A 12,420-nucleotide genomic window follows, 5' to 3' on the forward strand; every position below is an offset into this window, starting at 1 on the left:
TGGTTTTTTTTTTGGTTGCCCCACACAGGTTGTGAGATGTTAGTTCCTGGACCAGGGTTTGAACCTGTGTCCTTAGCAGTGAAAGCACTGAGTCTTAGTCTCCTGGAACCTATTGTTTTTTAATCTCCTTTTCTCATCTTTGTTCTCTTTTTTCATATTTAAAAAAATCTATTTTACTTTTTTTAACCATGATGCAGACATACATATCCAAAAAATTATTTTGATGAGTTTATTATCTGATTTCAGATTTATCAATTGATACCAGCTTTCTAGTTACATTTGGTTTTGTTTTTTGAGTGATTTTAAATCTTTTAAATTGTATTACCATATTACTAAAGAATTACATTGTTATTTGATGGTTACTCCATGCTGCTTTGTCAAGATTCATGAATTTTACATTTCATGAATGAAGTAATTAATTTTAAGCAAATAATGGTGGTGAAGTCAATGGAAAATTTGTCATTCTTTCTCAGTTCTTCTGATTAATAAGGGTAATAGACTTTGTTAGTGTGCATAGGAATTAAAATAAAGGAAGCCTTTATATTAAATTTGGAAAGCCTTTCGAGAATAAGAAGCTATGAGTATTAGTAAAGGCTATCTTGGCAAAATTCCAACCTGTGCTTTCAGTTGGAAATAGTTCTCTTTGCTTTGAATACTGAGCTAGTAAGTGTTGTGGCTTAATGAATTCTTTATGAAACAATAGTGAATTTTAGTGGTTTCAAAGCACTTTTGTGCATGAAATTTGGAAAGCTCTTTGCCATTCTTTGCATGAATCTTACATCAATAAGGCATGAGATTTTATTTTTAAAATTTTATACCTTTGCTTAGCATTGATGTTACTGAATTTCAAAATTATTGTGTTTTAATTTTTTTTTCTTTTTGAATTTCAAAGTTTTTGATTTTTTTTTTTGTCGCAAATGACTGCAAACAGTTGTATCTTCTGAGTAATTAGAGCAAGATAATGTAATTACTAATAGAGTGGAATACATTTATAATTATACTTTTCCCTTTTTCTTAAGATTCCCTTGTTATGCTCCGACCAGATAAGAATCACCAGTGGCTGTTCAATAAGAACTGTTTTCCTGTTGTGGATGTAGTGATAGATCCTCACCTCGTATATTACCTTCGACCACATCAGAAAGAAGGGATCACATTCCTTTATGAATGTGTAATGGGAATGAGGTAGGAAAATAATTTGTTTGATCTAATCAGAGCTTTGATTTACCTGTAACATAATGGTTTTCTAGGACGAGCCTAGTATATAATGAGTCTCAATGAGTGCAGCATATATTTTAGTTGATAGGAATGGCAAATGATAATGTGTATGTTTTATTCCACAGGTGGGTTCTTTTTAAAAAAATAATTCTATCTAAAAAAAAATTCGGCTGTGCCTGGTCTTAGTTGAGGCAGGCAGGATTTATAATCTTCGTTGCAGCATGTGGGATCTTTTTTTTAATGCAGCATGCGAACTCTTAGTTGCAGCATGTGGGATCTAGTTCCCTGACCAGGGATTGAACCCAGGCCCCTTGCATTGGGAGCCCAGAGTCTTAGCCACAGTAGACCACCAGGGAAATCTCCACAGGTAGTTCTTGAAGGATACTGTGTGCTAAACATCTTGCTTGGAATTGGACACACAACTTATGAGGATTTTGCAAAAAAGTTTCCTTCTTATCTCACCTCTGTTTATACACACACACACAGGAGTCCCTCTTCCTTTTTTATAATTGAGTTTTCTTAAAGAATTATAGTCAAAATACAGTTGAAGTAGAAGGCACACACATAAATTCAAACCAAAGAGGGTTAAAAGAATCAAAGATCTCTGCTAACATATTAGTACATTTCCTTCCAGGCCTTTTTTGTTGTTTTTGATGCATAGGACCTTGATTTTTACACTGGTCATTGCCACTCAGTATGCCTCAGTTGCTAGGGAGCTGGGAATGTAAATTCCTTCAAGCTCTAAAGAACCCCTTGAATGATGCTGCTGCTGCTGCTAAGTCCCTTCAGTCGTGTCCAACTCTGTGCGACCCCAGAGACGGCAGCCCACCAGGCTCCCCCGTCCCTGGGATTCTCCAGGCAAGAACACTGAAGTGGGTTGCCATTTCCTTCTCCAAGGCATGAAAGTGAAAAGTGAAAGTGAAGTCGCTCAGTCGTGTCCGACTCTTAGCGACCCCTGACAAGGGGAAAATTATCTCCTGGAAGCTTTCTAGATTCATGTTCTCTCAAATATGCTCTTCTTTTTTGGAGATCTTACCTCAGTTGGCCTGAGAATCATCTTTTATTTCTTCTCTCTCACCTTCTCTGTCTAATCACACCTAAGCTTTTGAATATTTTGACTTCCCAAATACCATTTCTAACCTAATTGTTTCTGGCACCTCACTATAGCAGTTCTAGTAACTGGTGTCATAAAATTATATTTTATCTGGACTATTGCAACAGCTTCTAACTTGTGTATCTGTTTCTGATGCTCCTCACATTCCTTCTACTTATTGCTGGCAGTTTGATGTTTCTGGAAACAGTTCTGAACATGGCATTTCCTTGCTTAAAATGATTGCAATTCTCAGAACTTAGAGCAATGTTTCCTAATCTGTGGTATGCACTCCACTTGGGTGGTGTATAGAATTATTTTAGGTGTACATGGACAAACTTTATTTTTTACTTTTAATCATAGCATATTTAGTTAATGAATAAATGGAAAGAAATAGCACATCAAACTTTTGGTTTCACAAGTAGATTATCCTTAGAAAGAATTTATTTTCTTTTCAAATAAATCTAAGTTAAAAAGTGAGTTGATTTAGAGAAAAATAATGAATAGTAACATATAGTATCACGTATATGGGAAAGCAGTGTAGTCATTCTTGGAAGACTGATGTTGGGGAGACATTGACTTACAAGATACCGTCTGAGCTTTCAAGGGCAAGTATCCTTATCTTCTGTCTTCTACCAATCTTGCCAGCTTCCTAACCTTGTATTTCTTTGCTTGGAATTCAGTTCAAGCTCCAGCTGTGCTGATGTGTTAATACTGATTAATGTAGTGAATTCCTGTTTTCTTTTAAAACTCTGCTCAAGGTTCATCTTCTTCAAGGGAAGCCTTCCTCTCTCTTCGCTATACCTGAATGCTGGATCACTGTTTTCTCTCTGCCACTCACTATATCTCGTTTAGCTGGCATCTTGCAATGGCAAAATATAAAATAATCTAAAGTAATAATAAGGGCTATGCTGCTGCTAAGTCACTTCAGTCGTGTCCGACTCTGTGCGACCCCATAGACGGCAGCCCATCAGGCTCCCCCGTCCCTGAGATTCTCCAGGCAAGAGCACTGGAGTGGGTTGCCATTTCCTTCTCCAGTGCATAAAAGTGAAAAGTGAAAGTGAAGTCGCTCAGTCGTGTCTGACTCTTCGCGACCCCATGGACTGCAGCCCACCAGGCTCCTCCGTCCATGGGATTTTCCAGGCAAGAGTACTGGAGTGGGGTGCCATTGCCTTCTCCAAATAAGGGCTATAGTAATCTAAAATAATAATAGTGGCTATAATTCATGTTTGTAATTTTTTCTCTACATTTTGAACTGGAAAACATAAATAAAATTGGTTTTGGTTGTTATTTCTACTAGTAAGAAACAGAATGGATTAACAAACTATACTTATATTTCCTTAATTCCTTTGGATTTTGTAACTTTTAAAGTGTTTATCTAATACTTGTCAAAGAGCTTTTAAAACTATAAAGTGGTATAAATGCCAGTTACTGATAGTATTCCTTATAATGTTTAATTTTCAATTGCATGAACCAAATAGGCTTGTAGGATAAGATTTTTACTAAATTATGTGTATTAGATCAAATAGTGTTTAATTTTTCTTACAGGCCAAGGAGCTATTTTGGTCGAGGACTTCATTTATTGCAAGAAAATCATAAATACAGATCACTAGGTCTTTCTGGTTTATGTTTCATTACATTTTAAAGTGTTTTGATATCTAATACTGAAACTGATAAAAACTGCTCAGCTGTTAGTGATGAGAAGCACAGTTATAGTTAAATTATTTAACTGTAGATATGAAATTGGCATTCATTTCTAGTTTCTAAATATGGAATCATTATAGTAACATTTAGATTCAACTGTAATTTCAGTTTGTTTTAATAATTTAGTTGACAGTAAATATATAATGAATATAATTAGCACAGATGCAAAATGTCATAAATCAGCTGAATGAAAAGCTAGAAAATGTGTTTAGTGGGGGCTAGAATTCATCCTAATTACAAAATATCAGCTTCTGGTTTTTGACTAATAGGTGATGATGTTAGGGGCATAAAATATTTTCCTTTTGTAGTTGAAGGAAATATAATTATTTCTAACAGGGTGAATGGCAGATGTGGAGCTATTCTTGCCGATGAAATGGGTTTAGGGAAAACACTGCAATGTATTTCGCTTATCTGGACCCTACAGTGTCAGGGACCCTATGGAGGCAAGCCAGTAGTAAAGAAGACACTTATTGTCACACCTGGAAGCTTGGTGAATAATTGGAGGAAAGAATTCCAAAAATGGCTAGGAATCGAAAGGATCAAGATATTTACTGTTGATCAGGTAAGAGACTTTTGAAAATTTAGATTGGGTTATTTACTAAATCTCTGGTTTTTCAAATCAGTGCTGCAGCTTTCACTCTGTCTAGTAGTTTTTCAAGTGTGTGTAGTTCTCTTTTTTCTGATAGATGGAATCTTGCCTTACAATTTGGTTATGAGTTAATATATTCTAATACCTAGATAATGGTTTTCAGGAATATGCTGCTTTTATTTAATTTCACACAATTTTTGCCCATGATTTGTTAAAGGTTACCTTTTTTTTTTTTTTTTTTAGGACCACAAAGTAGAAGAATTCACGAAATCTCCATTATATTCTGTTCTTATCATCAGTTATGAAATGTTACTTCGTTCCCTGGATCAAATTAAGAATGTAAAATTTGATCTTCTAATTTGTGATGAAGGGCATCGTTTGAAGAACAGTACCATTAAGACAACTACAGCCCTCATTAGCCTCTCCTGTGAGAAAAGGATAATTTTAACGGGTCTGTATTTACTTTGGGTGAGATATGATGGAATTTTGCCTAATGAATATGCAGAACTTGTAGTATGATGTTTGACGTCCAAAGAATTGATGATATTGAGTGAAATTCATACTAATCAACCTGGGTTAGTTGAGTCTCGGTAGGATTCTGAATTATCAAATTCCTGTGTAATGTTTCCCAGATTTTGGATTCTTTGAGGAATAAACACGATGGTATCATGGTAAAGAAAGTAGAAGATGGGGCTAGACTGCTTGAGCTTGGTTTCCAAGTCTGACATTCATTTATAGCTGTGCAAATTTGGGCAAGTTATGCTTCTCCGTACCTCAATTTTCTTATGTGTGAAATAGATTCCTTATGTTTTGAGGGTCAAATGAGTTAATTCATGTAAAGTTCTTGGAAGACTACCCTTATATGATAAGTGTTTAATACAAATATCCTTTATTTTTCCATGTTTGTGCTGTATGCATATGTTTTTTTGCTGGCCAAAGCTTCTAGCCCAGATTGTCTAGAAAAGTGGGATAGACTATACATAAATACAAGAATATTTTTCTGCCTTATCCTTTTTAGCTTAAGGCCTAGACTAGAATTAGGCCTGAACGACTCAAAGGAATTATTTTCCCACACCTCATTTTGGTCTTGTATGGTGCTTTCAACTTACCATTTTGGTAGCAGGAGAAAAAAGTTGTCATTACTAATGTTTACATCCCTTCTGTTTTCTGCTCAAGGCTCCTTTTCCTGATCATCTTTTATCCTTTTAGAAAGGACGGGCAGGGCATGGTTATTTTTATTGCATCATATCCCACGTCTTTGAGTCCTTCATGTGCCTCTGTTTCATCCACTACACTAAAGCCTTTGATTGTGTGGATCGCAACAATCTGGAAAACTCTTAAAGAGATGGGAATACCAGACCATCTTACCTGTCTCCTGAGAAAGCTGTATGTGGGTCAAGAAGCAACAGTTAGAACCCTGTTTGGAACAACTGATTGGTTCAAGATCGAGAAAGGAGTACCACAGAGCTGTCTGCTGCCACCCTGTTTGTTTAACCTATACGCTGAGCACATCATGAGAAATGCTGGGCTGGATGAGTTACAAGCTGGAATCAAGAAAGGTGGGAGAAACATCAGCAACCTCAGATATGCAGATGACACCACCCTTATGGCAGAAAGTGAAGAGGAACTAAAGAGCTTCTTAGTGAAAGAGAAGAGTGAAAAAGTTGGCTTAAAGCTCAACATTCAGAAAACTAAGATCATGGCATCCAGTCCCATCACTTCATAGCAAGTAGATGGGGAAACAGTGGCAGACTTTGTTTCTGGGGGCTCCAAAATCACTGCAGATGGTGATTGCAGCCATGAAAGTAAAAGATGCTTACTCCTTGGAAGGAAAGTTATGACCAACTAGACAACATATTAAAAAGCATAGACATTACTTTGCCAACAAAGGTCTGTCTAGTCAAGGCTATGGTTTTTCCAGTGGTCATGTATGGATGTGAGAGTTGGACTATAAAGAAAGCTGAGTGCTGAAGAATTGATGCTTTTGAACTGTGGTGTTGAGGAAGACTCTTGAGAGTCCCTTGGACTGCAAGGAGATCCAACCAGTCCATCATGAAGGAAATCAGTCCTGAATGCCCATTGGAAGGACAGATGTTGAAGCTGAAACTCCAGTACTTTGGCCACCTGATGTGAAGAACTGACTCATTTGAAAAGACCCTGATGCTGGGAAAGATTGAGGGCGGGAGGAGAAGGGGACAACAGAGGATGAGATAGATGGTTTGATGGCATCACTGACTCAATGGACATGAGTTTGAGTAAACTCCGGGAGTTGATGATGGACAGGGAGGCCTGGTGTGCTGCAGTCCATAGGGTCGCAAAGAGTCGAACACGACTGAGTGACTGAACTGAACTGATAATGATTTTTAATTGGGGGAAAATTGCTTTACAGTGTTGTGTGGTTTCTGCTGTACAACAATGCAAATCAGCTATAATTATACATATATCACCTCCCTCTTGAGCCTCCCTTCCCTCCCTTCATCCTACCCCTCTAAATTGTCACAGAATGCTAGACTGGGCTTCTTGTGTTACACAGCAACTTCTCGCCAGCTATCTGTTTTCGACTTGGTAGTGTATATATCGGAGAAGGCAATGGCACCCCACTCCAGTACTCTTGCCTGGAAAATCCCATGATGGAGTAGTCTGGAAGGCCGCAGTCCATGGGGTCACTGAGGGTCGGACATGACTGAGTGACTTCACTTTCACTTTTCACTTTCATGCATTGGAGAAGGAAATGGCAACCCAGTCCAGTGTTCTTGCCTGGAGAATCCCAGGAAGCGGGGCTGCCATCTATGGGGTTGCACAGAGTCAGACACGATTGAAGTGACTTAGCAGCAGTGTATATATATCCAATGTACTTGCTCCATTCTTCCTGCTCTCTCTTTACCCCACTGTGACCACACGTCCATTCTCTGTATCCGTTTCTATTCTTTCCCTGAAAATAGGTTCATCAATACCACTTTTCTAGATTCCATATATATGCATTAATATACAATATTTGTTTTTCTCTTACTGACTTATTTCACTCTCTATAACAGGCTCTACATTCATTCACCTCACTAGAACTGACTCAGAAGTGTTCCTTTTTATGGCTGAGTAATATTCCATTGTATGTATGTACCATGTTTTTATCCATTCATCTGTCGATGGGCACCTAGGTGGCTTCCATGTCCTGACTATTGTAAACAGTGCTGCAGTGAACGTTGGGTACATGTGTCTTGTAGAACTGTGGTTTCTCAGGGTATATTCGCAGTAGTGAGACTGTTGGGTCATATGGTAGATTTATTCCTAGTTTCTTTTTTTTTAAGGAATCTCCATATTGTTCCCCATAATTGTTGTATTGGTTTACATTCCCACCAACAGTGCAGGAGGGTTCCCTTTTCTCCACATCCTCTTCAGCTTTTTTGATTGTAGATTTTTTGATGATGCCCATTCTGACCATCGTATTAAAACCTAGACAGTGTATTATAAAGCAGAGACATCACTTTGCTGACAAAAGTCCATATAGTCAAAGAGAGTTGGACCATAAAGAAGGCTGAGTATTGAAGAATTTATGCTTTTGATCTGTGATGCTGGAGAAGGCTTTTAAGAGTCCCTTGGACACCAAGGAGATCAAACCAGTCAATCCTAAAGGAAATCAACCCTGAATATTCACTTGAAGGACTGATGCTAAAGCTGAAACTCCTATACTTTGGCCACCTGATGTGAAGGGCCAACTCACTGGAAAAGACCCTGATGCTGGGAAAGACTGAGGGCAGGAGGAGGGGGTGACAGAGGATGAGACGGTTGGATGGGCTTACTGACTCAATAGACATGAGTTTGAGCAAACTCTGGGGGTAGTGAAGGACAGGGAAGCCTGGTGTGCTGCAGTCCATGGGATTGCAAGAGTCAGACATGACTGAGTGACTGAACAGCAACAATTCTGACCAATGTGAGGTGATACCTCATTGTAGTTTTGATTTGATTTCTTTAATAGTGATGTTGAGCATCTTTTCATGAGTTTATTAGCCTTCTGTATGTCTTTCTTGGAGAAATATCTGATTAGGTTTTCTGTCCAATTTTTGATTGGGTTGTTTGTTTTTCTGATGTTGGGCTATATGAGTTGCTTATATATTTTGGAGATTAATAAATTTAATATTTTCAGTAGAAAATGATTCTGGGACTCCATTCAGAAGGACTATCCCAATGATGACCAATAAGGTCATTTCCTTTGAGGAATTAGGATTGCCCCCCTTTATTTGTGCTTTGTCTTCTTTACCTTGTTTTGCTTTCTTTCTTTCTTTTTAAAAATATATTTATTTATTTGGCTGCATTGGGTCTTAGTTGCAGATCTTTGTTGCATCATGTGGGACCTTTTTTGCTGTTGTTGTTGTGGCAAGCAGGCTCTCTGGTTGCTCCGTGGCATGTGGTTAGTTCCCCAACCAGGGAATGAACTCAGTCCCCTGCCTTGCAAAGTGGATTCTTAACCACTGGACCACCAGAGATGTCCCTGTTTCTGCTTTCCTGTCCTGGTTGCTCCTGCTCCTGAGCTGTGAATTTAGGTGAAAACTAGCACTAGGTAAGCTCTCATATTTAGAAATGCTTATAGTTGGTTTTCATCTGCTCAGAATTGCCTTCATAAATTCTTTTTAATAGTGGCAGGGTATCTTACTCCCAAGGTGATTTGTGTTTTATTATGGAATTAACATTCGATTCTGAGTATGTGCAGTGCTGCATACATAATAGGTGCTCAAAAGCTATCTTAAGAATCCAATGAAAGTAATTTTGATTTTGTTTCCTCCTCTTATCTGGCCCAGTGCTGTGAAGAATATTCAGTTAATATTTCCTCCAGGAAAAGTTTTAATATTAAAATTAAATTAAAATTTAATAGAGGTATGTTAAACTTCTAGGGATGCCATAACAAAATACCACAGACTGGGTGGTGAATTTCTTCAATGACAACAGAAATGTATTTTCCCACCGTTCTGGAGACTGGAAGTCCAGTCTCAGGCTGTCAGCAGGTTTGATCTCTTCTGAGGCCTCTCTCCTCGCCTTGAAGATGCCCGTCTGCTCACTGGGTCCTCTCATGGCCTGTCCTCTGAGTGTGTGTATCCCTGTGTGTTTCTTTCTTCTTGAAAGAATACAAGTCATGTTGGATTAGGGCCTCACCCTTATGAGTTTAACTTTACCTCCTTAAAAAACCTGTTTTCTAATATAGTCACATTGGGAATTAGGACTTTCAAGATACGAATTTTGAGGGGACACTGTCAATTCATAACATCTCATTATGTCAAATAGCCTTTCATTAAATATTAGATATCCTTTATTTATAGTATAAAAAAGAAAAATATGAGATTTGAAGCAAAATTCTTATTGAAGAGTAAAAGTTAAAAATACACGCAGACATACAGATACATATATGTACTGCTGTATTATGGCATGCTTAGAAACTAGAGAATGGAAGTCATCCTTCAGTCTCAGTTTCTTAATGAGCTGTTAGCATTTTGCTATGTTTCATTATTCTCTGTCACACACACACACACACACACACACAGAACATACATGCATATTTCTTTATTTTTTGTATATATTCGGTTGGCCAAAAAGTTTGTTTGGGTTTTCCCATAAGATCATATGGAAAAACCCGAATGAACTTTCTGGCCAATCCAGTACATACAATATCCATCTTTATTCATTGACACACATAATGCACATCAAAATACACTTAATGTAAACATTTTTCTGTTATATTGCATAATTTTGAAATGTGATGAATATCTTCAAGCACATACTTTTTTCTGTGTAGACTGCTAAAAGTGAAATTATTGGATCTAAAGGAAAAATACACAGAGGAGTATGTATAAAGAGCTCTTACACCTTTTTATGGAGATCAGAGACACGGATATAGCTGTAGGTTATTGGTAGTGTTCCTGTACTTGGGTTGGGTGGTAGATTTATGTCTCCTTAAAAGTAAACAATGAAATAAAAAGCTTTTATTGCTGGGATAGAGGTAGAGGAAGAGAATGTTCTCTTAATTTCACTTCCATAGCTCTGAAAATAATTTTAGTAAATACACAAACTTGAAAAATCTTTAGTGTTTCCTTTTTTCTTGTCATTGGACATTGCTGCTTACTTAACTTTTATTAACGTTATATTATTTAGCTGCTTCTACAGGTTCTGCATAGTCTAGAATTAGAAAAGAATACTAAAAGCAGCGAGCTGGGAACTAAAGTATTTCTAGACATTTGTGACAACTTATCGGAATGATACTATCCTAGTGTATTGCCTAGCTTATAGCCCCTTCTTTTCTTTTTTTAAGAAGTTTATTACTTTTTTGCTGCACTGGGTCTTTGTTGCCGTGAGCGGGCTTTCTCTAGTTGTGGTGAGCAGGGGTTACTCTTCTTTTCCACGCCTAGGCTTCTCATTATGGTGGCTTCTCTAGCTGTGGTGGTAGTGGTACCCAGGCTTAATTGCTCCTTGGTGTGTGGAATCTTCCTGGACCAGGGATCAAACCTGTATCCTCTGTATTGGTAGGTGGATTCCTATCCACTGTACCACCAGGGAAATCCATCTTTTCTTTTCCTTCTTTACTCTACTTCCTTATTATTTTTTGCCCCAAATCCTTTTCCTACCCCCTTCTGATGTTTCACCTTTCTTTTTTCCAGTTTTGCTTTTACCTCTTTTCCTTACGTATCAGGGTGATTTCAGCTGCAAGTAACAGATACGTGAATTAAACGTGCTTATTCTCCCACACAACTGCAAATCTAGAGCGAGGACAGGTTCCGGGAGGAGGACAGCAGCCCAACAGTGTTGTCAAGGATTCTGGTTCTTTTTGTTCTTTGCTGTGCCATGTTTGGTGTTGACTTCATCCCCATGCTTGTAACAAGTGGCCAGAGCAGTTCCAGACATCACAGCTAGATGTGGTGATGTTTAAAGGAGAACAGGGGCTGGCTCTGCCTTTTTCTCCTGACTTCCTCTTATGTCTCACTGGACAAGATGGATTGCATACTCTTGGCAGACACTGTCGGTGCCCTCCCTAGCTCCCCTTTTCTGGCTGTCGGACCCACCCCTTAGCTGCTGGGGCTGTTGGTTAAGGAACTCTCCTGCCTTATCTGGAGAATTATCATTGGTTGAATGAGAGCTTCTTCTCTCCCTTGCATCTCAGTCAATGATTGACTCCTATAGAGCAGTAAGTGAAAAATGCCAGCTCCTTCACCTTAGGATAATTTCAGGAGCAACTTTATATGGTGCAGTTTTTGCTGTAAGGCTCCCTGTAATTTAACTCAAGCTACATTGTTGGTTTCTTCCTCTGCATTTTCTGATTCCCTTTCTCCTGAGTCATTTCTCCATAAATCATGTGTAGCTAATCTGTATCTCAGGCTCTACTTCTGAGAACCTAGTCTGAGACAAACTCTTTCTTAACATCAGTCGTTGGCAAAGGGGACAGAACTACCAGAATTAGCTTGGATTAATCATTTGGATGACTGCCTGGAAGCCAATCACAATGAACCGTGTACCTTTTGTTCCCTTCTTGCTTTTCCTGTTTCCTCACTTTTTTCTTAATCATTGTCATGGATTCTTTTAAAGGCTTAACAAAATGCATATCAATATAAATGTATTTTCTTAAATGTGATGTGTCTGAAAAAATTTAAAACTAACTAGATGTATTAAAAAAATTAGTAAGCATTGGTCCAACCTTGGTCTACCCATTTAATTTCAAAGAAAGTGATTGTGAAACTCGTGAACATTGTAAAAGTTCGTGTCATCTGTTACTGAAATAAGTGCATTTTAATGTACATCTTACATTATTTATATCTTTGGACAACTTTTTGTAGTCTCTTTTCTG

General features: G+C 38.0%; 1 protein-coding gene across 4 annotated transcripts in view; it reads left to right on the top strand.

Annotated features, from left to right (window-relative positions):
* RAD54B (RAD54 homolog B) overlaps window positions 1–12,420 on the top strand; it is a 113,451-nt gene that overhangs the window by 75,707 nt on the left and 25,324 nt on the right. For all 4 annotated transcript variants that reach the window (XM_055546649.1, XM_055546652.1, XM_055546648.1 and 1 more), the window contains 3 exons: window positions 1,020–1,182; window positions 4,346–4,571; window positions 4,842–5,049. In XM_055546649.1, the coding sequence (XP_055402624.1) occupies window positions 1,020–1,182; window positions 4,346–4,571; window positions 4,842–5,049 (597 nt within the window). The remainder of the gene's footprint in view (window positions 1–1,019; window positions 1,183–4,345; window positions 4,572–4,841; window positions 5,050–12,420) is intronic.

The sequence above is a fragment of the Bubalus kerabau genome, chromosome 14 (genome assembly GCF_029407905.1).
Source record: "Bubalus kerabau isolate K-KA32 ecotype Philippines breed swamp buffalo chromosome 14, PCC_UOA_SB_1v2, whole genome shotgun sequence".
Classification (NCBI taxonomy): domain Eukaryota; kingdom Metazoa; phylum Chordata; class Mammalia; order Artiodactyla; family Bovidae; genus Bubalus; species Bubalus kerabau.